Source organism: Camponotus vicinus, unplaced genomic scaffold (genome assembly GCF_025532165.1).
Source record: "Camponotus vicinus isolate PSW18456_S1 unplaced genomic scaffold, iyCamVici1.0 SCAF_3, whole genome shotgun sequence".
Lineage (NCBI taxonomy): Eukaryota > Metazoa > Arthropoda > Insecta > Hymenoptera > Formicidae > Camponotus > Camponotus vicinus.
Window position 1 is genome coordinate 2,724,297 of NW_028141967.1, and position 25,059 is coordinate 2,749,355.

Sequence of the window (25,059 nt, forward strand, 5' to 3'; positions counted from 1 at the left end):
TATGAAGAAGTGTAGCTTTATTCAATGCATTAAAAAAGTTATTTACATAGTATTAATACTTGAGTAATAGATTATTTGACATACTTTTCCATAAATTTACGATGGAATTCGCTTCGCAGCGAATCATTTATAAAAACATCATGTTTTTTTTTCGGTTCCGAACGGGCACAATTTTTGAAGACAACGTCGTCGTCCCATCGTCTTCGTACCTTCATATCCACTCTTCCACTTTGTGAAGAATAATTCAACAAAGGATTTCCAGAAAGAATATTTTCCATGCGTATCCTCTCCTCTTCCTGTCGCTTTTCCATCTCCTGTAAAATTTAAAATAATGCATTTTTTACTTTTTGCAAAATATAAATGTGAACAGAGGAATAAAATTAATAGGTCAAAGTATTTCATTATCAAACTCAGCAAACGTCTATTTATAAGATTCTTACTTTCATTCTTTTTACGTATGTTTTATATATCTCTACACTTTTTTTTGTAATCGTCCAAAAATTATTATAATTCTATATTTATTTTTGCAGGCCTATCTCGTAATTTTAAATGGATGCATATAAAATTATAGAATAAATTTACTGTGCTCTTTCTACTGATTTAACTATAATGTTTCATCGAATTGATTTATTTATCATGAGGTTCTTTTTTGCATGTTTTTCAGAAAGCAAGAGATATTTATAAAATAACTGATTTATCACTCTGAAGATTCATATATTAATTTTGAAAATAGTTTGCGTTGTTTACTCTTGATCAACTTTGCAAAATTTATGCTGGCACAGATTTATACCTTTTTAGCTTGTTCCGCTGCTCGTTCCTTCTTAATCCTCTGGAGCTCGGCTAAGAGTACAGCAGTGTCATCTTCATCGCTCTCAGAATCTGATTCATCATCATCAAGTGGATCATCTGCATCTAAGCTGGCCGCAGGAACTTGGTCTAATTTCTGTCTCTTTGCGCTGGATGCAGTTGATTCTCTGGAAGGTTCAATGGCACGACGACTCGAGCCCTTATCCTTTTCTGCTCGTTCTCTATCCTCCAATTCTTTCCTAAAATCACGATTTCGCAGCTCCTCGGCCGTCCCCTGTCCATACTCTCTGCAAAGAAACATTAATTGTAAGTAAAAGAGGAAGAGGATGACAATGATATAACCTCAAAATAGTTTCTCATACGAGTAGAGCTTCGCGTATTTTTGTATATTAGTACTCAATATTTATTACAAATTACAGATTTATTGAACTCGCGATTCCCTCCCACTCACCTGTATTTGAGCTTTGTGTGGGAAGGTAAATCCCTGCTGCTGTATTGTTTCGAGATCGCGCTCAGATCCTTCTCGCCTCGACCTTGCCCTCCTCGGGCGGGCTCGAAAGTTGGCCTCGCTGCCGTCGTCATATTTTCGCACGATAAGGACCAAATCGACGACTACGACGCGTACGACTCTGACACAGCTGGCTCGACGCTCGATCAGACCCGATGATCAGATCGCTGCTGACGCGACCGTTGATGTTGGTACCGTCCTCCGCGCACCGGGGGCGACGTGGGGAATAGCGTGATGGCCGACGGGAGTTGGTGGCGATCTTAATCGATTGTCACAATAGGTCGCGGGTGATGCCCCCAATTGTTTTCCGGCGAAGCCGCGCGCGGTGACCGATGCGGTGGCCTGACGCCAACACGACCGATCGTCCGATCCGGGATCGATTGGCATCGATCAGCGTGCTCGCTCGAGACGCACGTGCGAGAGGATGAGCGAGAGGAAGTTCACGCGCGGCCTGGGAAAACCCGGGATGGCGGCGCAGCTGCGGGAAACCGTGTCGCAGGTCGTCCGCGAGAGCACTGTGCAGGTGAGAGGCGAGGAACGTCCTCGAGAAACGTCACTCGTCCATCCCCGGAACCGAGTGTTGTTTACTCGAGAAGTATCGAGTATCTGGAAGGCGGGAAGTCTCCTTATCGTTGACGTGTGAAGTGTACAAACAAGCTGTCGAATCTCTCCTGAATTTTAAGACTTATCAGTGAAATTCATCGTCTATATCATACTTTATCAAAATAAAAGCGAATCAAGGTTTTGTACAAATATTTAAAAATGATAAATTTGACGATTGTATCGGGGAAATTATTCGTCCTTCGAGATTTGTATTATTGTTTTATTTATGTATTTATTTTCTCTTTTCGCAGAATAAACCACACTTGGTAGAACCCATTGATTTTGAGAATTTTATCCTGAAGAATAAGACACTGTTGCAAAATGATCCTCAGCGAGAATTACTGCTATATCCTCAGGATGATATTTCCGTGAGTTATCAAGCAGTCTTGTATTGCTTATCTACAAGCTTCATCCGTTTCATTTATAGATAAGCTAGCATAGTAAGAAAAACAATAGGACACGAGATAAAAATATATAAAATAAATATATTATATAATTTATATTTCTGATGTTTTTAATTTTGTTTTATAAATAGATAAAATTGTTTAATTGAAAATTTGAGATATTTCTCTTAAGATAGTAGATAATCATGATTATTTATATGTATTTTTTATATATTTTATATATTATATATTATTTTGTTATAATTTTGTTTTATAAATAGATAAAATTATTTAATTGAAAATTCGAGATATTTCTCTTAAGATAGTAGTTATGATTATTTTTTGTTTTATATGTATTTTTTTATATATTTTATATATTATATATTATTTTGTTTTACATATTTTTTTGCAGCAAGTGGTTCTGCCAAGAAGATATCGTAGTATGGTGCCAACGGCACAGCATATTACAGAATACGAAGAAGGAGTGGAAAATCTCCTGACAAAAGAATGTTTACATAGTTATACATCTAATTGGAATCTTGTACATTACAAATATGCAGCGTATAGTGGAACTTACCTCGAATTGCCAAGGTATATGAATCTTTAACATTAATTATGATTACTAAAATTGATCTGTTGTTTTGGAAATATTCTTTTTTTTTTAAATTTCTAGAATATCAAAAGTGGACGATCTAAAAGATGAAGTATATGAAATTGATACAGATGTGGATCAAGTAGATGAGGTAATATTCTTTTTCATTCTAGATTTGTTTTGTAATATACTAGTGATACTTTTAAAAGAGATGGGATCTTTAAAATTTTGAATTTAAATATTATGTTCTTGCGGAAATTGTATTTTCATTGCACATTTAAAACTAAGCATGACTGTATATATTTTTATAGGAATTAACAAAAAATGATGGTATAACAAAGGAAGGCTATTTGATGAAAGGTCCTGAGATTGGTAGTACAGATAGAATGTTCGCTCATATCGGTTCAAAGTCATTCAAGAGACGTTTCTGTCATCTCAGGCAGGAGGTTGATGGCACTTATATACTTGAATTTTTCAAAGATGAAAGAAAGGGAGAGGCAAAACTGACAATAGTGATGGATTTTTGCACGGAAGTTGTTAGAAATTCCAAACGCGGGAGATATTGTTTCGAACTACGAATGAGCGACACTCACAAATCTTATACTCTGGCTGCCGATAGTGAGACCGATATGCAAGATTGGTTGTTGAAGCTCAGTTCTGTGTTACAACATTATAAACAGCAAGAGGAGAAACGTGCGGCTTCACTGGAAAGAGCTTGTAACACACCTCCACCATCGCCACAACCTATGCAGGTAATGTAATCATTATCTTCAAATTATTAATAATAATTATTATACAGATTATTAATAATTGATTATTAATTCTTAACTTTTTTTTTTCTGCAGAGATAAAAACAGATTTTATAGATAAATGTATTTAATCATTTTATATTTTAATTTTAGGTTTATGGCACACTGAAGGGCCTTGAACAAAGCATGAATCCACAACTAATAAAGTACTCCAGGGAGACTGATACCAGCATTGCTCTAGCAAGGAGAGAGAACAGAAAAAGACTATTCAGTGTGTATCCTTACATACCCCATGCCAAGATAAATACAGGGCAATTTGCTGATAACGTGGATCCTTATAAGGAGCAGTTTGGTCATAGGATTTTTATTAAGTGCGAGAGCCTCAAATTTCGACTGCAAGCGCCTATCGATGAAAAGGAATCTTTGTGCCAAGTGGAACCTTATTACACAACATTGAGTTTATTCGACGCGAGAAACGGTAGAAAACTCACGGAGAACTTTCATTTCGATATTAATCATGAAATGGTGCGGGATATAACGAAAGAATTGAGTCCTGCAGGAATCATAACAGAAACGGAAGATGTTACTCTTCCCGGGGAGTTGAAAAACATTCCTTCAGATTGGATCAAGTATCCGAAACAGGTATGCGATTATTTAAGTACCTGAAAGGAAAAGGAATTGTAATTTTGTATCATATATAATCTTGCAAATATAAATGTGTAAATGCGAGAGATAAGGATTTATAAAAAATAAAGTTTGAAAAACAATGTTGCAGGCCATATTCAACATCAATAATCCTCATCCAGACATATTTCTCGTCGTTAGAATAGATAAGTTGCTCCAAGGGAACATATATCAGATCTCAGAACCATATTTGAGAGCTACTAAGGATCCAAGACTGGGCTTAAAAGTGCATAAACAAGCTCGAGCCTGTTGCCAAAGGTAAGATTGTAAGTTTTAAATATTTTTTTGTATTGTGTAATATCAAAGTGCAAACCTTCTTGATTTAAATGAGCAACTAGACAATTAAAGAAATGATTTTATGACTGCACATTTTTTTTTCTTTTTAGGCTGGGAAACTATAGAATGCCATTTGCATGGGCTGCTAGGCCACTGTTTAGATTGTATAGTAATGAATTGGATACATCCTCAGACTTTCCAGCGATATATAGGCAGGAAAACAATAAAATAAAGGATGAAGAACTATTGAAACTTCTGTCAGAATATAGAAAGTATGTGTGCTTATAATTAATTAATATGATTTAAAGATATTTATATATTATAGAACTTAATGTGTATGTATGCTGCAGATATAATTAAATATAAAATTTTCTTACAGGCCTGAGAAGCTTAACAAATTGACTGTGATACCTGGTTGGTTAAAAATCAAAATAGAATCTATTATGGACATCCCTGAAAGTGAGTAATCGAATAATACAAATCATAAAACTATTACTTTATGTAATATTAGAACTTTTAATATTATTATAAAAGTTGTGTTGATTTTTGTGCAATTATCTTTGCATTATATTTTAAGAATATCTTAGAACTAAAAAAAAATTTACAAATCTCGAAATTTAAAAATAAATCCGAGGAAAAATAATTTGAATATGCAATATCAATACATAAAAGCCAAATAACTTTTACAACTTAATTCTTTTAAGTAAAATTATCATAGCAATTTTTCTAACAAATATAATAGGTTTTAGTTCTTGTTATAAGAGAAAAAATTATAGTCTATAATTTTGAACACAACTCTAGATATATGATACATACAAATATGATTTCTAGATACATTATCGACTTGCCTAGTGCCCTTAAAGCCATTTCCGATACCTCCAACGGCAGAGCCGACAATCGAAATCGCCGAGTTCGAAAGTACTTCTGAGAAAGACGTGCATCCCTACACGACATATATCAATCATCTCTACGTATATCCGCAGACGCTCTGTTTCGACAGCCAGAAAATGTTTACTCGAGCTAGGAACATAGCATGCATCGTAGAGCTTCGCGATGATGATGGCGATAATGTCAAGCCTTTAAGAGTATGAATGATAAAAGCTTTCTCTTGTACAAATTTATAATATGAGAATTGCAGAATCTGTAAGATTTTATTTTTCTTTCTGCTATTTTTAATAGGCGATTTACGGAAGATCTGGTACACCATTGTTGTGCCTACGAGCATCATGCGCAGTTTTACATCACAACGCGATACCTTCTTGGTACGAAGAAGTCAAAATAAAGCTGCCCACAAAGTTGCACGCGAAGCACCATATACTTTTTTCCTTTTACCATATAAGTTGTGATATGAATAAGAAGAAGGAGAATGGTGTTGAAAGTTGCGTCGGTTATGCATGGGCACCTTTATTATATAAAGGAAGGTAGGCGATATGTTTAATGAAATTAATAATGAAATTAATTTGGAGCTAAAACTGTAGACATACTTGGCACTTTCGATAAATAAATATGTGTTCAAAATTCTATGTACAGATTGAACGTGGATGTGGAATCGAGTATTCAGGTACTGCCTGTAGCAACGCACTTACCACATGGATATCTTTCCATACAACCCCTTGGACTAGGGAAAGGGGTAAGAGTAAGATCAAATATTGGTATTACTAATTAATGTCTACAGTGTAATAAATTACATTTTAATTGCATTGAAATAAATTAGTTGCCAAAACAATGGCGATTAAATTCAAAAACAAACATCAAGTGTAATTACATTTATAGAGATATGTATGGCAAAACAAATATATTTTGTTGAAATAATATGACTTGTACGTGTTTGCAGAATGCAGGACCGGATATCACGTGGATCGACTCTCAACGACCCATATTCACGGTATCTTTCCAATTAATTTCAACGGTATTTACGCGAGACATTCATCTACACAATCTGTTCGTTCACGCTGAACGCATCTTAGACACGAGACCCTCTACGATACCATCGGATTCAGAAACCTGCAAAATCTTGAAAGCAGCACACGCGGTTCAACTAGTCACCGTTATCACGTTTCTACCTACTATATTGAATCAGTTGTTTGTGTTATTGGCATGCAACACTAGTCAGGAGATCGGATTGTATGTGATCAGGGTCTTGATACACTTCATAAATATGGTGTACGAAGCCGGGCGCAAAGAAATTCTACAAGCGTATATCAAGGTATAAGAGATATGGATTCTTAATATATTTTTAATTAAAAATTTCGATTATTTTATCGATTTATTTCGATTTTTATTGTATTTGTATACAGTTCGTGTTTGTGCTGCCTCCTTTACGAAATGGCAACGTCACGGTTCATGAGCAACTGGCGAAGCATTTGCCAACTTTGCTACAACCAAGCAATACTGATTTTCTAGTGGTGAACAAGTTTATGCATCACTCGAGCTTCTTTTTTGAAATAATGATTAAAAGTATGGCGCAATATCTCCTAAGTACTGGTAGAATAAAAGTAAGTTGCGTTGGAAATTGTCTGTAATTAAATATGTGTAGATTGGAAATCAAAATGTACAATTCCCAAGATAAATTATCATACATTAACGTATCTGTAAAAATTGATTATTTAATGTAACTAATATATTTCTTAGATGCATAGAAACGAGCGTTTCTCGAAGGACTATCACGAGAAGATAAAGGCGTTATTGGAAGTAATTATGCCGTATCTGATGACCAAGTACAGAGAAATGCCAGTAGAGACGCACGAATTAAACAAAAGCCTCGCACAATTTTTGAAGGTGTGTAATATTGTACAAGAGAGATTATCGCATATGTATGTATTATGGCTTATCATACTATTTTTTAATTTTGATTGTCACAGCGATGTCTCACATTCATGGACCGCGGTTTCGTATTTCGTCTCATCAGTTCTTATCTGGACAACTTTTCGCTTGGTGATCAACGCACATTACACGATTTCAAGTTCACATTTCTGCAAATTATCTGCTCTCACGAGCACTACGTATCATTCAATTTGCCGATGATGCAGTCGCGTCTCGTTTCCAGAGGTAAGTTCTTATACCGTTGCATATATGCAAGAATTGCCGTGAAAGTGATGCTAATTTATTGTTAAACTTAATCATTTCGCGTGTTGTTTAAAAGATGACAATGACACTGAGACAGAACCAGAATGCGATGGTACGTTTATATTTAAATACCCATACACGATTATGTGTAATTAATATTTTCTTGTTTATATCTATATGTGTGTAGTTACAATACGAGTTAGAACACATAGTCAGTTATAGTTTAGAAACACCAGTAAAATTGAAGAATTCTCAAGTCAATGAATATGCACTATTTATGTTTTCGCATAATATCGCATTTACGAACTAATAATCCCATATGCACTCTCTTTGTCTATTTTACACACGCATTTATGTATCACTATATGTAAATTACGGTTGCGTTACGCAAATAGAAGATAAATGTTGAAAATAAATAAAACTGAAGAGTTTTTATTTGATGAATGACAGATTTAATGAATGAATATTGTCTCACGGAGGAATTCTGCAAACATCACTTCCTAGTTGGTCTTCTGATGCAAGAAGTCAGGACGTCTCTCAACGAAATTGTGCAGATCCGTAAAGTGGCCATAGGCACTTTACGAGATCTAATGGCGAAGCACGAATTGGACGATAGATATCAAAATAAGGTACGTGACTATTTTTTAAATTTATTTAAGACAAGCCATGTACAATAATCTCTTAGAAGAATCAGTATTGGTTAAAAAAATTGAGAATTGAAGAGGATTATAATTTATATATGAATTAATCTCTCTAACTGCTTGTCTTTCTGAGTTTTAATTGATTGTTGCAGGGTCAACTGAGTAGAATAGCATCAATTTATATACCGTGGCTCGGGATTGTATTGGAAAACTTGCACCGACTGCAATCAGTACAGGATAGTGAGAAGGTAGAAATGAAACAGAACAGTACAAACAGAGTGTCAACTAGCAGTTCGTTTTTGGCAACGAAAGATAGCTCTATTAGTAGTACAACCGCAGGCACACCCAAGTCCATTCACAGGTATATTGATTGATTAATATTGATTGGTTTATTAGACAGTTATTTGTCAATTATAATAATCGGAAATAAAAAAAAAAGTTTCAATATTGCTCTATCTTACTGTTGCGCAGATTGACTCTTCATCTGGACACTCAGTCACCCGTGAGAACGTCTATGCATTTGCGAGATTCAACATACTTTGCCGCTATCGCGGGTCAAGGATTAGTAAATGGATATTCTTGTACTAGCGTTGAATCCGACACATCGACGGTGTCTGGCGCATCCCAGTCCAATATTTCCCAGGAGACTGCCATTGTTAGGGAGTTGATGGAAAACGGAACAGGCGACAAAAAGAGGCATTCGCGTACCTTGAGCGTGACACAATCGTCACCTAGATGTGATAAATTGCAACCCTCAGAAGTAAAAGATATACTACTCTGTTTTCTGTTCATCGTGAAATATCTGGGTGATCATCAGGTGATTGCCTGGTGGCAACAATGCAACGATACGGAAATACTGAGCTTCTTTACAGTGATCGAGTGAGTAACAAGCAGATTAAAATAATATAGTAAAAGAAAGAAATAAGGCTGTTTTTAAAATAATACAGTGACATTCTCATCACATGTTTAGATGTATCAATATGTGTTTAGCTTACATTTTTAAGTTTATAAAAATATAAATATAACATTGCTCTCTCTTTTATTCCTAGGATGAGCTTGTATCATTTCAAATATATTGGTAAGAGACAGATTGCTGCTAATGTAGCGAATAATGTTGGAAAACCGCGTACTGTAAAAGCGATGACTTTACCGGCCAGAATGACCCCACCGGATTTCACCACTGAAAGTCCCGCTACCAGCACGTTGCAACCTCACAATACAGTTGCCAGAGAAAATCTTGTCGAAAACGAAAGCGGCAAGGTGTATCAAGCTTTGCTAGAAGCAAACATGGCAACAGAAGTCGGCCTTATTGCGCTAGATTGCTTGGGACTCTTCTGTATCCATTTTAAAGTAATTACAATTAGTATATACTTTAGAATATTTTATTCAATGATTTCATGCATGTGTGTCGTTAATTATTTTTTAGATTTTTTCATTCATTTTTATCTGGAGTAATTATATTATACCATAATGGCATAATTGCCAATGACAGAAAAATTGATTGTTTAAACTTGATTGATTTTAAAGGGAGAAAATCCTTAAAAAATAAACAAAAGTTTATTTCAATTAAATAATATTGGGAAGATAAAGAAATCTATAGAAATATATCTATGGATTTTAGAAATTAAAATACTCTGACACATTTCATTTTTTGCAGGATATTCTTTTGGCGAACGAAGGTGACAACGCAGTCATGCAAAAACTTTTCAACATTTATTTATCGTTCCTTCAAGTCGGTCAGTCGGAAACCTTATTACGTCATGTTTTCGCTGGGTTTCGAGCTTTTTTAAATAATTATTCTGTCGCACTTTTTCAAGGTAAGCATTGATTTTCGAAATTTAGAAAGTTAAGCTTTATTTATAAGGAGGAATAGAAGAGATGGAAGAGGAGTAAATGTATAACTGATCTTTGTGATATATCAGAGTTTGCATATAGAATAGATTCATATAAAAAGCTTGAATATAAAATCTTTTATTTTGTAGGCAATGCTGTGCTTTGCGGGCGTTTATGTTACGAACTGCTACGCTGTTGCAATAGCAAGCTGAGTTCCATACGGCAAGAGTCCTGCGCTTTGCTGTATCTGCTCATGCGAAGTAATTTTGAGTTTACTAGTCGAAAAGGATTGACTAGAGTGCATTTACAGGTATAATACTCGACAACTTTACAAATACAATGACTAATTTCCTTTGTTTTATGACACATTAAAAAACTGTACAATTGTAACTAAAAGCATACAATTGTAACTAAAAGCACACAATAATCGATTTTCTGTTCTGTTTTTTATAGGTGATAATTTCAGTCTCTCAAATGCTGGGAAATGTAATTGGTTTGAACAACTCGCGCTTTCAAGAATCGCTGTCATTGATCAACAGTTATGCCTCCTCCGACAAAGTTATGAAAGGCACGGGTTTTCCAGTTGAAGTGAAGGATCTCAATAAAAGAATACGAACGGTCTTGATGGCAACCGCGCAAATGCGAGAGCATAATAACGATCCTGAGATGTTGGTCGATTTGCAACACAGTTTAGCGAACTCGTATGCCAGCACTCCCGAATTGAGACATACTTGGTTAGAGACGATGGCCAGAAATCATGCCAGAGATGGCAATTTTTCAGAGGTACTTTTACAAATTATCACGCGAAATGTAACTCTTACTTATTGAAAAAAAATTGTTTTATAAGATTCTCTTGCATAATGGGCATTTCAATAATACATATTTGTTTTATTTTTAAGGCTGCTTGCTGTCAACTGCATATCGCAGCGCTAATGGCTGAGTATCTGAAATTGCGAAAAGTTCATTCATGGGGCGCAGAGGCTTTCGATCATATCTCTGCCAATATATCAAAAGACGAGCGTAATCTTAAGCTCGACGCTGGTGAGATTTGTATGTTTGCTTTATTGTATCGTGTTTATTGTCTGTGTTGTTGCATTCTCATTGTGTTCTACTAGGATAATTCAATAAATAGGGTAACATTAATAACTATGTATATAGTATGTTTGTTACCTTATTTATTGAATTGCCCGCGTAAATGGATATATAGATTGAAAGTCAATGCGAGAGTAATTCATATATTTTTTTAGGCATTCAAGATATTCACTATAATGAAAGTCTCCTTCTCGAGCAATTAGAAGTTTGTGCTGACACTTTGGAGAAAGCCGAGCGTTTCGAATTGCTCGGACACTTATATCGCTTGATAGTTCCTATGTATGAAGAGAGGAGAAATTACGAAGCTCTGGCAAATTCCTATTCGCACTTGGCACAAGCCTATAATAAAATCGTGGAAGTCACACGGACTGGCAAGAGATTACTTGGAAGATTTTACAGAGTGGCGTTCTTTGGCATGGTGAGGAATATATATTTATATATAAATCAAAAGTTTGATATATATGTACGAGCATGTGAATTGACTTGTTCAAGAGATACGAAATGTGCATATGTGTTATATCGTTTAGGCATATTTCGAGGAGGAAAATGGTCAAGAATATATCTATAAGGAACCCAAAGTGACATCATTATCCGAGATATCGGAACGATTGATGCGCTTGTACAGCGAAAAATTCGGATCCGAGAACGTTAAGATAATAATGGATTCTGTGCCGGTCGATACAAGCGAGTTAGATCCTAAGATAGCGTACATTCAGGTGACACACGTAACACCGTACTTTGAAAAGTCCGAGTTGGAAGTGCGACAGACCGAATTCGAGCAGAATCACAATGTATCATGCTTCATGTTTGAGACGCCGTTTACTAAGGAGGGTAAAGCGAGAGGTAATCCAGAGGATCAATGGAAACGCAGAACTATTCTCACAAGTAAGATCGAATTCAAATCATTTATCTGAGATGAGAAAAAGAGATATAAAGATTTATCGTTTACTTTCACAGCACAATATGCTTTTCCGTATGTGAAAAAACGCATTGGAATTGCCGAGAAACGAATAGTGGAACTGAGTCCTATCGAGGTTGCTTTGGACGAAATGCGGCAACGTGTACAGGAACTAGAAGACGTAGCCTTGATCGGACCGACAGATGTAAAAAAGTTGCAGTTACGTCTTCAAGGTAGTATTTGCGTAACGGTGAACGCCGGTCCTCTAGCGTACGCCTCCGCGTTCCTAGATCCTGCATTGTCTCCGCAATATTCTGATGATAAAGTGGAAGAGTTGAAGGATGTTTTTAGGTATGTTTTATCGTACTTAATCTCTTACTGCGACATGTTGACGGAAAATTAGTGATTTATGGTTGCATTGCGATTTTTCAGGGAGTTTGTCAAGATATGTTACACAGCTTTACAAATTAATAGCAAACTGATCACGCCGGATCAACACGAGTATCAAGAGGTTTTACGCGAGAATTATCAGAAATTGTGCCAGAACTTGTCGTCCTTGCTTGGGGAACCTATATGGCCGGATGAGCAAGTAGGAAGCTTTAAACGCAATAGTGCTGCTTTATTCAGTGCCATCAGCGGCGCCAACAATCATACCAGTACAGCCTAAGTCAATAATCTTAGATTATTCATCTAATATGCCTCGGATGTATCTTTTTCTAGCATAATATAATAAGTAAGTATCTTCCAAGCACAAAGCTCGTGAGAGTTATTTGTAAATTGACGTCTTGTATTTATTTTCGTTGTTGCCACATAAATCTATGATTAAGTATCCATATTTTTCAATGTTTGGCCTAATAAAAAAGAACTTTCTAATCACTGCCAAATATTTTGGACAATATTTTTACGAGTATCGTAGAATGGTCCTGATTAGGGAATTATGTGGATGGATTGTAGTTGTTGAATCAAGAATTCGACAAAGCCAGTAAAAAAAACTACTTACTAAAGTTTATGACATTGATGTTGTAGTACGATAAGTTACGTTTTAACTAATAGGATATAAGTTGGATGTCAAAGACTCACCCTACAGGGCATTTAAATAGTATAATCTATGGCGAAAAAATGTACTCTTGTACACATCTCAGTTCTTTCACTGTGAATAATATTAGTCCCTAATGGATTCACGTATTTATGATGTCCATGCATAATCCAATTTTATAAGAATTTCTATCCCTATCTCTTTATATCACAATTAAGAAAACTATAACCTAAGAACAAAAATAATTTAATGAGAGGAAAAGAAATTGTTTTACTTGAAGAATTAACTTCTCATTGTATCTTGATTAAATCATTTTTATTGCACCTTTTTGCTTAATGAATATAGATGATAGTTAATTATTCACGCTTGAAGATTCTTCTATCATTTGCTTATCAAATTTACAGCATATGCGTAATTATGAAAAGTATGAATAAACTTTTTATCCAGCGTATCCAATATGTATAATATACTGATGATTTATAGTGTATTAAGATATTTTATGTAAAAATCGATTTGTGTACATATAGCGATTTTTTAAATTCTTGCAAGCATATAAGTGCTGTTACGTAATCGGCTGTTTTAGAAATAACGCAAAGAGAAAGTACAGATTCTTTAATATAGATCGTCAGGAATATTTTTTACTACATATTATATAAATTTACGTAATGCGCTTGCATTATCAGTAGTACAAGGATGAATCTTTCTTTTTTGCATATGGATCGAGTGACTTCTATGCCAATTATTGCGATTTATAAGAACTTAAATGAAAGTTTGTTTACACTGTGAAGGAGATGGAGACTGTAGCATCCAACTGGCTACGCTTTATGCATATGAAAACAAGTCCGACCACTTTGATACCTTGCAGATGCGCACATAAGTAATGTTATATATTGATGATTATTTGTGAAAAAGCGTGACATGAAATTTTATAAACTGCGAATGCGAGAGAAAAAAAAAGAGAGAAAGAACGCATGTGTAAATTCATTTATTATCCGCAAAGTCATACCGATGTGGATATTGTAGACTAGAAATAAGCTTTAACAAGAAATGTTGAAATATACATAATAACAGAAAGAAGCGTGTCTTGAATATATTTTAAACCAAAAAATATGTTTTAAACCTTTTCTTATCTCGCATGCAACAAAGATGTGTGTATATGTAATTATGCATATTAGAGACAGTGATGTCAGAGTAGGAGAAAGACACTTTTTATTTTAATTTTTCAAACTATATTTTTTTCTTCATTTTAAATGTTTTAATATATCTGAAAATAACGCTGCTTACAGCTCGCGGACGATTTTTTTTCTTCCATAATAGACCGACTCCCATCATAGACTGATACAATTATGAAACATTCTTCTGTGCATAAACTACTAGCAAACTATGGTTAAAAGGATCCTTCTCTTTCTTATCATCATGTAGCTTATCATTGGTTTGTTTACTATTGTATTCTTGAATTTGAACTTCCTCGAACATACGTGTAAATTCATTCTTGAATTCCATCCTTAGATTATGCGGCATCTGCTCCAAAAATGCAAAAGTGTGCTGTGAGGTAACCATGGCTGTTGAAATAAACAATAAAGTTAGAAAATTTTTAATTAAAAGAAATAAGGAAAAACATAATATGAAAAACATTCATGATACGAATGTTAATGTAGAACTTAATTTTTGAATGCATATCAAGAAAAAATACTTGCATATAAACTTTTTTGCGCTCAGAAAAGTATTTATCTCTCGATGACTGCAATGATGAACTTGAAATCCGATATTTTCAAGTATTTCTTTCAGCTCTACGTCAGGTTGGATTGAGTCATGAAACGACCCAATACATTTCTTTTTGTCCTGTATAAATTAATTTTATTAATGAAATTTATAAATGAAGAACTTCGAGGTAATGTAATACATATATATATATATATATATATATATATATATATATCGATATGAAAAAGAAAGCCATTTTAAAAATTATGCTACGTACATTGCAAACACTTACATTTGAGAGTCACGATATCAATATTTTCATTGAAGATAATAAAGTGAAGATAATAAATTCTATCTAGTAATCGTACATCAGTAAATTTAATGTAATCGAATCTTTTAATTTAATATAATCGAATCTTTTAATTAGTTATACACTCGACGGATTTTTAAAATTTATAAAAACAAAGTTCTTTTTACACATGTGGAAATTAATGTACAATTTTTTTTCTTATATTACATCTTTGATAATAATAATGATATAATAATATACCTTTATATATGATGCATATCGTTTATCTTGCATTATAACTTTCAGAGTTTCAAAAAACATTGTGTTATGCGTTACGATTAATATAAGCATAGCTTTACCAGGTCGAAGCATACAACAAATATTTTCAAAAGTTTGACTGTTAAACAATAAAATTAAACTGTTAATTATAATTTTAAAAATATACATCCATTATAATACATCTATTAGAATATTCTTTAGAAACACAGTTATATATATAAAAGTATATTGGTGAAGTCATATAAAAATAATAGAAAACAATTATAATGAACCAAAGAGTTATACGCTAAATGTTTCCGTGCTAAATTTACCTATATTAATATGGTACATATATTAAATATATAAATAAAAATATATGTTTCGACATTAGTTTTGGCCATTCTCAATGTTACAATTGATTGCAAAATAAAAAATGTACTATACATAATGTTACATCCTGATATATCGAAAAATAAATATAATAATATAAATCTAAATCTAATATGTTATAAATCTCCGTTAAAATTTAAAAGAAAGGATGTTGTTATTAATTTAATCGAATAAAAATATAATTTTGATTAAAATATATATCTATTTATTTCTCCGTAGGCAAAAGATTAAGTTGTTGAAACTATGAATAACTACTCTCAATGTATTATATAAAGTAGTATATAAATGTATAAATGTAGTATACAAATTAATATATGAATTATACAGGATGTTCCCAAATTTGCGATAAATATTTTAATGATCAAAGAATTCATATTTTAATGAATTCTTTGTAACATTTTAAGACGAAAATTCTAATACGAAAATGTCGAGGCTTTTAATAGTTTTCAAGTGGGAAAAGTTTAAAGATCACGATTTTTAATGAAATTCTTGAATATTTTCACAATAATTTCATCAATGGGTCTGTTCTTTTTAGCTGCACTGCTGCACTAGTGCAATAAGTTAGAAAGAGACAAACGTACTTTCTTTCACTCTAACTAATTGCAGCAGTGCAACTAAAAAGAACAGGCTCAATATCAAAAGCATTCGATTCATGGAAGCATCTTTACTATTTGCTATTTTGCCACCCCTGAGCGCGTGAAATTCCAGCCCTGTCATTCGTGATCTTTAAACTTTTCCCACTTGAAAACTATTATAGCCTCGACATTTTCATATTAGAATTTTCGTCTTAAAATGTTACAAAGAATTTGTCATTAAAATATTTATCGCGTATTTAAGAATACCCTATATATGAATTTAGCATATGGTTCTTTAGTCCATTATAATTGTTCTTTTACTATTTTGATAATAGGAGATTTTATTACAAATAGTTCATTTTTATTTAAATTTTGTCATATAAAAGTTATTTCCTACAAAAGAAAGAATAATCTATGCTTTTAATTTTATAATTTTTCTTACTGAATGTCATGACACCATTGCAGAGTATGAAATGAGAATATATGATCGAATTTCGAAATGTATTTCTCGGGCAAACTTTTAGTTTGAATATCCAACACTTCGAATTTGAGTCGTTTGTCATCACCGTATGTTTCGTTCGCATATTTAACCATTTTCTCCATAATATCTATACCTTTATAATAATTTTTATATCTTTATTATAATTGTTGTATTAGCTTATACTTACAGCACACAGTGCATATGTGCGCGCGTTTTTTTCTTTTTTTATATTTTTATAATTTGTTATTTTGTTTTACCAATCGTTGTCGCGTTTGGATCAAGAAACGGAAGAAGAATCTCCTTCGTTATATCTCCAGGACCAGAACCGATATCCATACATTTTCCAGATATATTTTTTAGCTCTTTTGCGAACTCATTGAGTAAAGATGATACATTTTTTTTGTTTTCACTATCAAATAAACTGAACTGCGCTGGTTCTACCATGACTTCACGATGTACTCAGATAACTAGAATAAGTAGGATATTAATCACTTGTCATGTAATTATTAAATAAAATTTGTGATAGGGATTATTGGTCAAACATGACAAAAATAAGACAAACAGACAAATACTTAACTTATAATATACTTAACACATTTAGTGACGTAAACTCGAAATTTAATAATAAATTAATGTATCTATTCTATTACAATTTTTGCAATATTCGAAGGAGGATACAAATTTTTTCGTATTTGCTTGTGTACGTACGAATTCGCGATTGCATTGTCATGGCGGATTATTTAATCGCTTGCTCAGTTGTTTAATTTTGAGTTTTTTAATTTTGCTGACTCATATTTCCAGATCGAACGTTTAAGCACGAATATTCGGGAATAAAAAATGTTTGAAAATAAAATATATTCTATGCAAAAAATATTAAAATTTAATAAAAAAGCTTGATCAATTATATAAATTATTGCTCTCCATATAAATAAATAAATAAGAAGAAAATGTATTAATAAAATATATAATTAATTAAATATAAATAAAGTATATAAAATATATATAATTAATTAAATAAAATATATATAAAAAAATGTATTAATAAAGTGTATAATTAATTTAATAGATAATTTAAATAAATGAAATGTATAATTAATTAAAATTTCAAAATTGCAGATTCTATCTATAGTGTCCTTTGTCGTGCACTTGATGAACATATATTCTGTGTATTAGGAAATAAAATCACTCTGTTAGCAAGCTTAATTTTATTTTTCTTTAATTCTGCTGTTTCGTCGATTGTGGAACAGCGACAGCTAAGTCGGCCGATGACGAGATACGATCGAGATACATGCTTCTTTCTTTGGCATAATATTGGACGAAAGTGCAAACATAATGAATTGAACGATACGCTTAAATTTCAATTATTACTGCACTATGCGAGATCAATTATATTTTAATATAGCTCTCTTCAGATTCCGACTTTATCGCGGTTCATGTATACTCACCGATGTTATTCGTTGTAAATTTCACAGGCTCAGTATATACATAATACTGATCCAGTGCTCCAGGTGCGCTATTTATTTGTTAGTCGATATTTGGTCGCGAGAATCATACGAGCTTGAGGACCAATAGTAGACGTCTTCTTTAAATCGCGACAGAGAGAAAAAAATGACTGAATAGATAGACGGAGCCTTTTAAGAGGAATATAACTAATAAATATGGATATATATTATCATATCTATGTTAATATATCTATACTGATAAATGCGATAAAGGCAGTGCATAAATTTCAGTCAACGTTCAATTTCATTCGGCACAATTTAACATTACATGAAAATTTCATTAACATCTCCGATTCTTAACCAGATCTTCTCGGAAAAGAGTTTAAAGAATGTTTATTTTAAAAAATCTTTAACGTCGCTTAATTTTACATATAATTTTAGCTATAATTTTATATATATTTTAAATAGTAGTTAGAAAGAGCAGTTTCTATTGTTTCGCAAAACTAAACAAATGTATAAAAATGTGCAAAAAATTATATATATATATATATATCATTATTATTTTATTTATATTTATTTATGTTTTTATTTTTATTTTTTGTTTCATTTAAAAAAATTTTTTATAATAATAATGTTATATATAAAGTAATATATAAATAAATATAAAAATAATAGAAAAAATATGAAAATAATATGAAAATAATAATATTTATATATTAAATAATACGAAAAAAAGACAAATCTGCTTTGAAAAGAGTACTTTTAATAATTTTTCTTACCGAATATCAGGATCACCATTGCAAAGTATGAAAAATGAGAATATATGATCAAATATTGAAATGCATTTCTCGGGCAAACTTTTAGATTGAATATCCAACACTTCGAATTTGAGTTGTTTCTCTCGCTTTTTTTCTTTTCTTATATTTTTATAATTTATTTTTATAATTTTTTTACCAATTATTGTCGCGTTTGGATCAAGAATCGGAAGAAGAATCTTCTTCGTTATGTCTCCGGAACTAGAACCGATATCCATACATTATCCAGATATATTTTTTAGCTCTTTGGCGAACTCATTGACAAAAGATAATACATTTTTTTGCATTCATAATCAAATAAAGTGTATTGCACTGGTTCTATCCTTTCATGATAATACTCAAGTAACTAGAATATGTAAGCAAGTTATTCGTTTGTTTTATATATTGTATAAGACTTGTGGTAGAAATTATTGGTCAAACACGACAAGATTATAAATCAGATATATACAGTATACTTAAACACACGCAAATTCGAACTTTAATAATAAATTGATGTATCTATTGTGTTACAATTTTTGCAATATTCGAAGGAGTTGCCTGGATACAAACTATTTCATATTTGCTTATTTTCGTTGTTGCCACATAAATCTATAAGTATCCATATTTTTCAATGTTTGGCCTAATAAAAAAGAACTTTCTAATCACTGCCAAATATTTTGGACAAGGTATTTTTACGAGCATCGTAGAATGGTCCTGATTCTGATCCTGAGGGAATTATGTGGATGGATTGTAGTTGTTGAATCAAGAATTCGACAAAACCAGTAAAAAAAACTTACTAAAGTTTATGACATTGATGTTGTAGTCCGATAAGTTACGTTTAAGCATCCGATAAGTTACGTTTTAACTAATAAGATATAAGTTGGATGTCAAACACTCACCCTACAGAGCATTTAAAGTTAGTATAATCTATGGCGAAAAAAAAATAGCTGTAAAAAATATGTACTCTTGTACACATCTCAGTTCTTTCACTGTGAATAATATTAGTCCCTAATGGATTCACGTATTTATGATGTCCATGCATAATCCAATTTTATAAAAATTTTTAGCCCTATCTCTTTATATCACAATTAAGAAAACTATAGCCTAAGAGCAAAAATGATTTAATGAGAGAAAAAGAAATTGTATTATTTGAAGAATTAACTTCTCATTGTATCTTGACTAAATCATTTTTATTGCACTTTTTTGCTTAATGAATATATAGATGATAGTTAATTATTCACGCTTAAAGATTCTTTTATCATTTACGTATCAAATTTACAGCATATGCGTAACTATGAAAATTATGAATAAACTTTTTATCTAGCGTATATAATATGTATAATATGCCGATGATTTAAGGTATATTAAGATATTTTATGTAAAAATTGATTTATATACATATAGCGATTTTTTAAATTCTTCTTGCAAGCATATAAGTGCTGTTACGTAATCGGCTGTTTTAGAAATAACGCAAAGAGAAAGTACAGATTCTTTAATAAAGATCGTCAGGAATATTTTTTACTACATATTATATAAATTTACGTAATGCGCTTGCATTATCAGTAGTACAAGGATGAATCTTTCTTTATTGCATATGGATCGAGTGACTTCTATGCCAATTATTGCGATTTATAAGAACTTAAATGAAAGTTTGTTTACACTGTGAAGGAGATGGAGACTGTAGCATCCAACTGGCTTCGCTTTATGCATATGAAAACAAGTCCGACCACTTTGATACCTTGCAGATGCGCACATAAGTAATGTTATATATTGATGATTATTTGTGAAAAAGCGTGACATGAAATTATATAAACTCTGAATGAGAGAAAAAAAAGAGAGAAAGAACGCACGTGTAAATTCATTTATTATCCGCAAAGTCATACCGCTGCGGATATTGTAGACTAGAAATAAGCTTTAACAAGAAATGTTGAAGTACATAATAACAGAAAGAAGCGTGTCTTGAATATATTTTAAATAAAAAAATATGTTTTAAACCTTTTCTTATCTTGCATGTAACAAAGATGTATATGTAATTATGCATAATAGAGACTGTAATGTCAGAATTGGAGAGAGACACTTTTTATTTTAATTTTTTAAACTACATTTTTTTCTTCATTTTAAATGTTTTAATATGTCTGAAAAATAACGTTATGTTTACAGCTGGCGGACGATTTTTTTTTCTTCCATAATAGACTGAATCCCATCATAGACTGATACAATTATGAAACATTCTTCTGTGCATAAATTACTAGCACAGTATAGTTAAAAGGATCCTCATTTTTCTCATCATCATATAGCTTATTATTAGTTTGTTTACTTCTGTATTCTTTATCTTGAATATCCTCGCATATACGTGTAAATTCATTCTGGAATTCTATCCTTAGCTTATACGACAATTGCTCCAAAAATGCAAAACTGTGCTGTGAGATAACCATGGCTGTTGAAATAAACAATAAAGTTAGAAAATTTTTAATTAAAAGAAATAAGGAAAAACATAATATGAAAAATATCCATGATACGAATGTTAATCACGTAGTGCAGAATTTAATTTTTGAATGCATATCAAGAAAAAATACTTACATACAAACTTTTTTGCACTCAGAAAACTATTTATCTCTCGATGACTGCAATGATGAACTTGAAATCCGATATTTTCAAGTATTTCTTTTAGCTCTTTATCAGGTTGGACTGAATCGTGAAACCCAGTATATTTCCTTTTGTCCTGTATAAGTTAATTCTATTAATGAAATTTATGGATGAACTTCGAGGTAATGTAATACATAAATATATAATATATATGAAGAAAGCAATTTTAAAAATTATGCCGAGTACATTGCAAACTGTTACATTTGACAGTTACCATATCAATATTTTTTGAAGATAATAAAGTGAAGATAATAAATTCTATCTATTATAGTAACCCTACATCAATAAATTAGAATTTAATGTAATCGAATCTTTTAGTTAGTTACACGCATATACACTCGTCGGATTTTTAAAATTTATAAAAACGAAGTTTTTTTTACACATGTGCAAATTAATGTACAATCTTTTTCCTTATACTACATCTTTGTTGATAATAATAATATAATAATATACCTTCATGTATGATGCATATCGTATATCTTGCATTATAACTTTCAAAGATTCATAAAATATTGTGTGATGCGCTATGCTTAATATAAGCACAGTTTTACCAGGTCGAAGCATACAATAAATATTTTTAAAAGTTTGGCTGTTAAACAACGAAATTAAAGTGTTAATTATAATTTTAAAAATATACATCTATTAAAATACATCCATTAGAGAATATTTTTTTGAAACACAGTTATGTAAAAATATATTGGTGAAGTCATATAAAAATAGTAAAAAACAATTATAATGAACTAGAGTTTAAGGGTTTAAGAGTTATACGCTAAATGTTTCCGTGCTAAATTTATCTATTAATATTGTACATATTAAATATATAATTAAAAACATATGTTTCGACACATTAGTTTGGCCATCCTCAGTATTACAATTGATTGCAAAATAATAAATGGACTATACATAATGTCACATCCTGATATATCGAAAAATAAATATAATAATATAAATCTAAATCTGATATGTTATAAATCTTCGTTAAAATTTAAAAGAAAGGATGTTGTTATTAATTTAATCGAATAAAAATATAATTTTGATTTAAATATATATCTATTTATTTCTCGGTAGGCGAAGAATCAAGTTGTTCAAACTATTAATAATTACTCTCAATGTATTAATATATGAATTTAGCACATGGTTCTTTAGCCTACTATAATTGTTTTTTTACTATTTTTGATAATTGGAGATTTTATTACAAATAGTTCATTTTTATTTAAATTTTGTCATATAAAAGTTATTTCCTACAAAACAAAGAATAATCTATGCTTTTAATTTTATAATTTTTCTTACTGAATGTCATGACACCATTGCAAAGTATGAAATGAGAATATATGATCGAATTTCGAAATGTATTTCTCGGGCAAACTTTTAGTTTGAATATCCAACACTTCGAATTTGAGTCGTTTGTCATCACCGTATGTTTCGTTCGCATATTTAACCATTTTCTCCATAATATCTATACCTTTAATAATTTTTATATCTTTATTATAATTGTTGTATTAGCTTATACTTACAGCACACAGTGCATATGTGCGCGCGTTTTTTTCTTTTTTTATATTTTTATAGTTTGTTATTTTTTCTTACCAATCATTGTCGCGTTTGGATCAAGAAACGGAAGAAGAATCTCCTTCGTTATATCTCCGGGACCAGAACCGATATCCATACATTTTCCAGATATATTTTTTAGCTCTTTTGTGAACTCATTGAGTAAAGATGATACATTTTTTTTGCATTCATTATCAAATAAACTGTACTGCGCTGGTTCTACCATGACTTCACGATATACTCAGATAACTAGAATAAGTAGGATATTAATCACTTGTCATGTAATTATTAAATAAAATTTGTGATAGGGATTATTGGTCAAACATGACAAATATAAGACAAATACAATATTGTTGTGCCAGGAGCAGCACGGGATGTGGGGTAGCCGGGAGATTCCAAAGAATGCCTCGGACCGTCACTTAGTTTTACACCTTTTATTACTTTTTTATTATGATTTTCACAAATATATTCACTTATAGTAATTTGCTCGATTTCAATTAAGCCCTTTCCCTTACTATCGTTAAGTCGCCTCGTTAGCAATTCAATTAGATTTCATAAATTAGCGGTTAGCTCCGGATTCGCAGTCTTCTTTGATTAATTTTCTATTAACGACTGTCCGCCGCGGACTCGCGGTGGACGGTTTTTAACACCTCGTTTTTAGGGGTATTTTGGAGGAGATCACCTAGTGACATGACCATATATGGTCATGGAAGATTTTCGTGGCGGTCAAAGTGCAAGGGAAGGAGGTTCAAAGTTGAATCGCTTCGTTGGCATTTTCGCGTTTCCGGCGAACTCGCGCGTGGTTCGCTGAGGTCGCGGTTCGCGAACATTTTATCGCATTTTAATTGTATAAAATTTATTAACGGTAAAATAAAATATAGTTATAGTCTTTCAGACTATAACATCCCTCCCCCGTTGGAAAAGAAAAGCGGAGGTTCTAAACGAAGTTTTTCTATCTCCCAAATATACATATATCTATCCCTGTTTTAAATACAATATGTTTCCCGTTTACAATATTTATTATAATCGTTTCTTATCTCTAAGTTAAAATTTATTTATTCTAAAATCGTGTACTCTTACTTCTTTTTAATATTGGACTAGACATTCCGTATGGTTTGTCAGTTTCGTCTATTATTGTGACAGTCGGTTGTTTAGATTTCTTTTTCTTATATTGTACAATTATCCATATCATTAGTATTATAATAATTATAGTGGTTATTTCACTGGAAACCATTGGATAAATGAATTCCTTTTGTCTAAAGAAATTATTTTCGTTATTATTTAAATCTTTATTTATTTCTTCTAATTTGTTACTTAATTCTTTTAATTCTAGAGGATTATTTATTACGTTTTTAAATTTTCGTTCGTCATTTGATTCGTCAATGTTTCGGGAAATTGTTATATTGAATTCTAGTAAATATGTTTCCATATTCGTTCTATATGTAATTGTTTCTGTTTGTATTGTCATGTCTGCAGTTGTCAGTTTACAATTGTCGTTTAAGATAATTCGACCTGATTTTGTGAGTGTCCTTTTATACTCAGGATGGTTATCGCAATTTATCGCAATTTGCTGCTCGGATGCAGTCGAATATAGCCAAGAGTGTGGCTGATGTAACGTAATCCATATAGTGCGGTTCGTTATCGTATAGTCTATGTTACAATGTTCGCGGTAATCTTGCGCTCGTATATACATTTTAATTTCGCACGGTGTATTTGTACTTACATGATTTATTGGTTGACTTTTTTCGCATAAGTATTGATTATTAT

General features: G+C 31.9%; 3 protein-coding genes across 10 annotated transcripts in view; 1 reads left to right on the forward strand and 2 right to left on the reverse strand.

Moving 5' to 3' along the window:
• Positions 1-2,002, reverse strand: LOC145967809 (protein CWC15 homolog B-like). The gene is made up of 3 exons (XM_083092781.1): positions 1,259-2,002; positions 791-1,094; positions 1-314 (listed from the first exon to the last, which is right to left on the reverse strand). Exons 1-3 carry the CDS (start codon positions 1,387-1,389, stop codon positions 72-74), a joined length of 678 nt encoding a protein of 225 aa, XP_082948907.1. The 5' UTR covers positions 1,390-2,002; the 3' UTR covers positions 1-71.
• Ziz (dedicator of cytokinesis protein Ziz) lies at positions 1,257-14,245 on the forward strand. Of its 8 annotated transcripts, none has more exons than XM_083092773.1 (29): positions 1,257-1,838; positions 2,170-2,286; positions 2,714-2,892; positions 2,975-3,044; positions 3,205-3,645; positions 3,796-4,284; positions 4,418-4,584; positions 4,713-4,874; positions 4,982-5,061; positions 5,434-5,687; positions 5,782-6,023; positions 6,133-6,238; positions 6,437-6,808; positions 6,900-7,097; positions 7,234-7,380; positions 7,464-7,650; positions 7,745-7,780; positions 8,119-8,297; positions 8,462-8,670; positions 8,781-9,188; positions 9,359-9,659; positions 9,967-10,126; positions 10,292-10,452; positions 10,596-10,925; positions 11,042-11,192; positions 11,390-11,652; positions 11,762-12,119; positions 12,192-12,483; positions 12,565-14,245. In XM_083092773.1, the coding sequence occupies exons 1-29, from the start codon at positions 1,740-1,742 to the stop codon at positions 12,797-12,799; spliced, it is 6,393 nt and encodes a 2,130-aa protein (XP_082948899.1). In that variant the 5' UTR covers positions 1,257-1,739; the 3' UTR covers positions 12,800-14,245. The 8 variants fall into 8 exon arrangements, with proteins under 8 accessions (XP_082948899.1, XP_082948900.1, XP_082948901.1 ...); XM_083092774.1 differs by having other exon boundaries at positions 6,133-6,232; XM_083092775.1 differs by having other exon boundaries at positions 1,258-1,838; positions 11,042-11,183.
• Positions 12,770-25,059, reverse strand: part of LOC145968301 (uncharacterized) — a 21,697-nt gene continuing 9,407 nt past the window's right edge. Inside the window, exons 2-13 of the mRNA XM_083093682.1 lie at positions 23,332-23,541; positions 23,038-23,209; positions 22,201-22,336; positions 21,682-21,823; positions 21,330-21,538; positions 20,985-21,013; positions 19,262-19,323; positions 17,123-17,323; positions 16,827-16,998; positions 15,423-15,558; positions 14,866-15,010; positions 12,770-14,730 (exon numbers count right to left, since the gene is read on the reverse strand). Of these exons, the coding sequence (XP_082949808.1) occupies positions 14,513-14,730; positions 14,866-15,010; positions 15,423-15,558; positions 16,827-16,998; positions 17,123-17,323; positions 19,262-19,323; positions 20,985-21,013; positions 21,330-21,538; positions 21,682-21,823; positions 22,201-22,336; positions 23,038-23,209; positions 23,332-23,518 (1,809 nt within the window). The 5' untranslated portion in view covers positions 23,519-23,541 and the 3' untranslated portion in view covers positions 12,770-14,512. The remainder of the gene's footprint in view (positions 14,731-14,865; positions 15,011-15,422; positions 15,559-16,826; positions 16,999-17,122; positions 17,324-19,261; positions 19,324-20,984; positions 21,014-21,329; positions 21,539-21,681; positions 21,824-22,200; positions 22,337-23,037; positions 23,210-23,331; positions 23,542-25,059) is intronic.

Bases quoted from the DNA above. Each gene is read 5' to 3' on its own strand.
- Ziz (XM_083092773.1), top strand. From the start codon at position 1,740: ATGAGCGAGAGGAAGTTCACGCGCGGCCTGGGAAAACCCGGGATGGCG. The intron at 6,239-6,436 runs GTAAGATCAAAT...ACGTGTTTGCAG, and splicing joins GACTAGGGAAAGGGGTAAGA to AATGCAGGACCGGATATCAC. The intron at 7,651-7,744 runs GTAAGTTCTTAT...GTTGTTTAAAAG, and splicing joins GTCGCGTCTCGTTTCCAGAG to ATGACAATGACACTGAGACA.
- LOC145967809 (XM_083092781.1), bottom strand. From the start codon at position 1,389: ATGACGACGGCAGCGAGGCCAACTTTCGAGCCCGCCCGAGGAGGGCAA. The intron at 1,095-1,258 runs GTGAGTGGGAGG...GTTTCTTTGCAG, and splicing joins CACACAAAGCTCAAATACAG to AGAGTATGGACAGGGGACGG. The intron at 315-790 runs GTATAAATCTGT...TAAATTTTACAG, and splicing joins CAGCGGAACAAGCTAAAAAG to GAGATGGAAAAGCGACAGGA.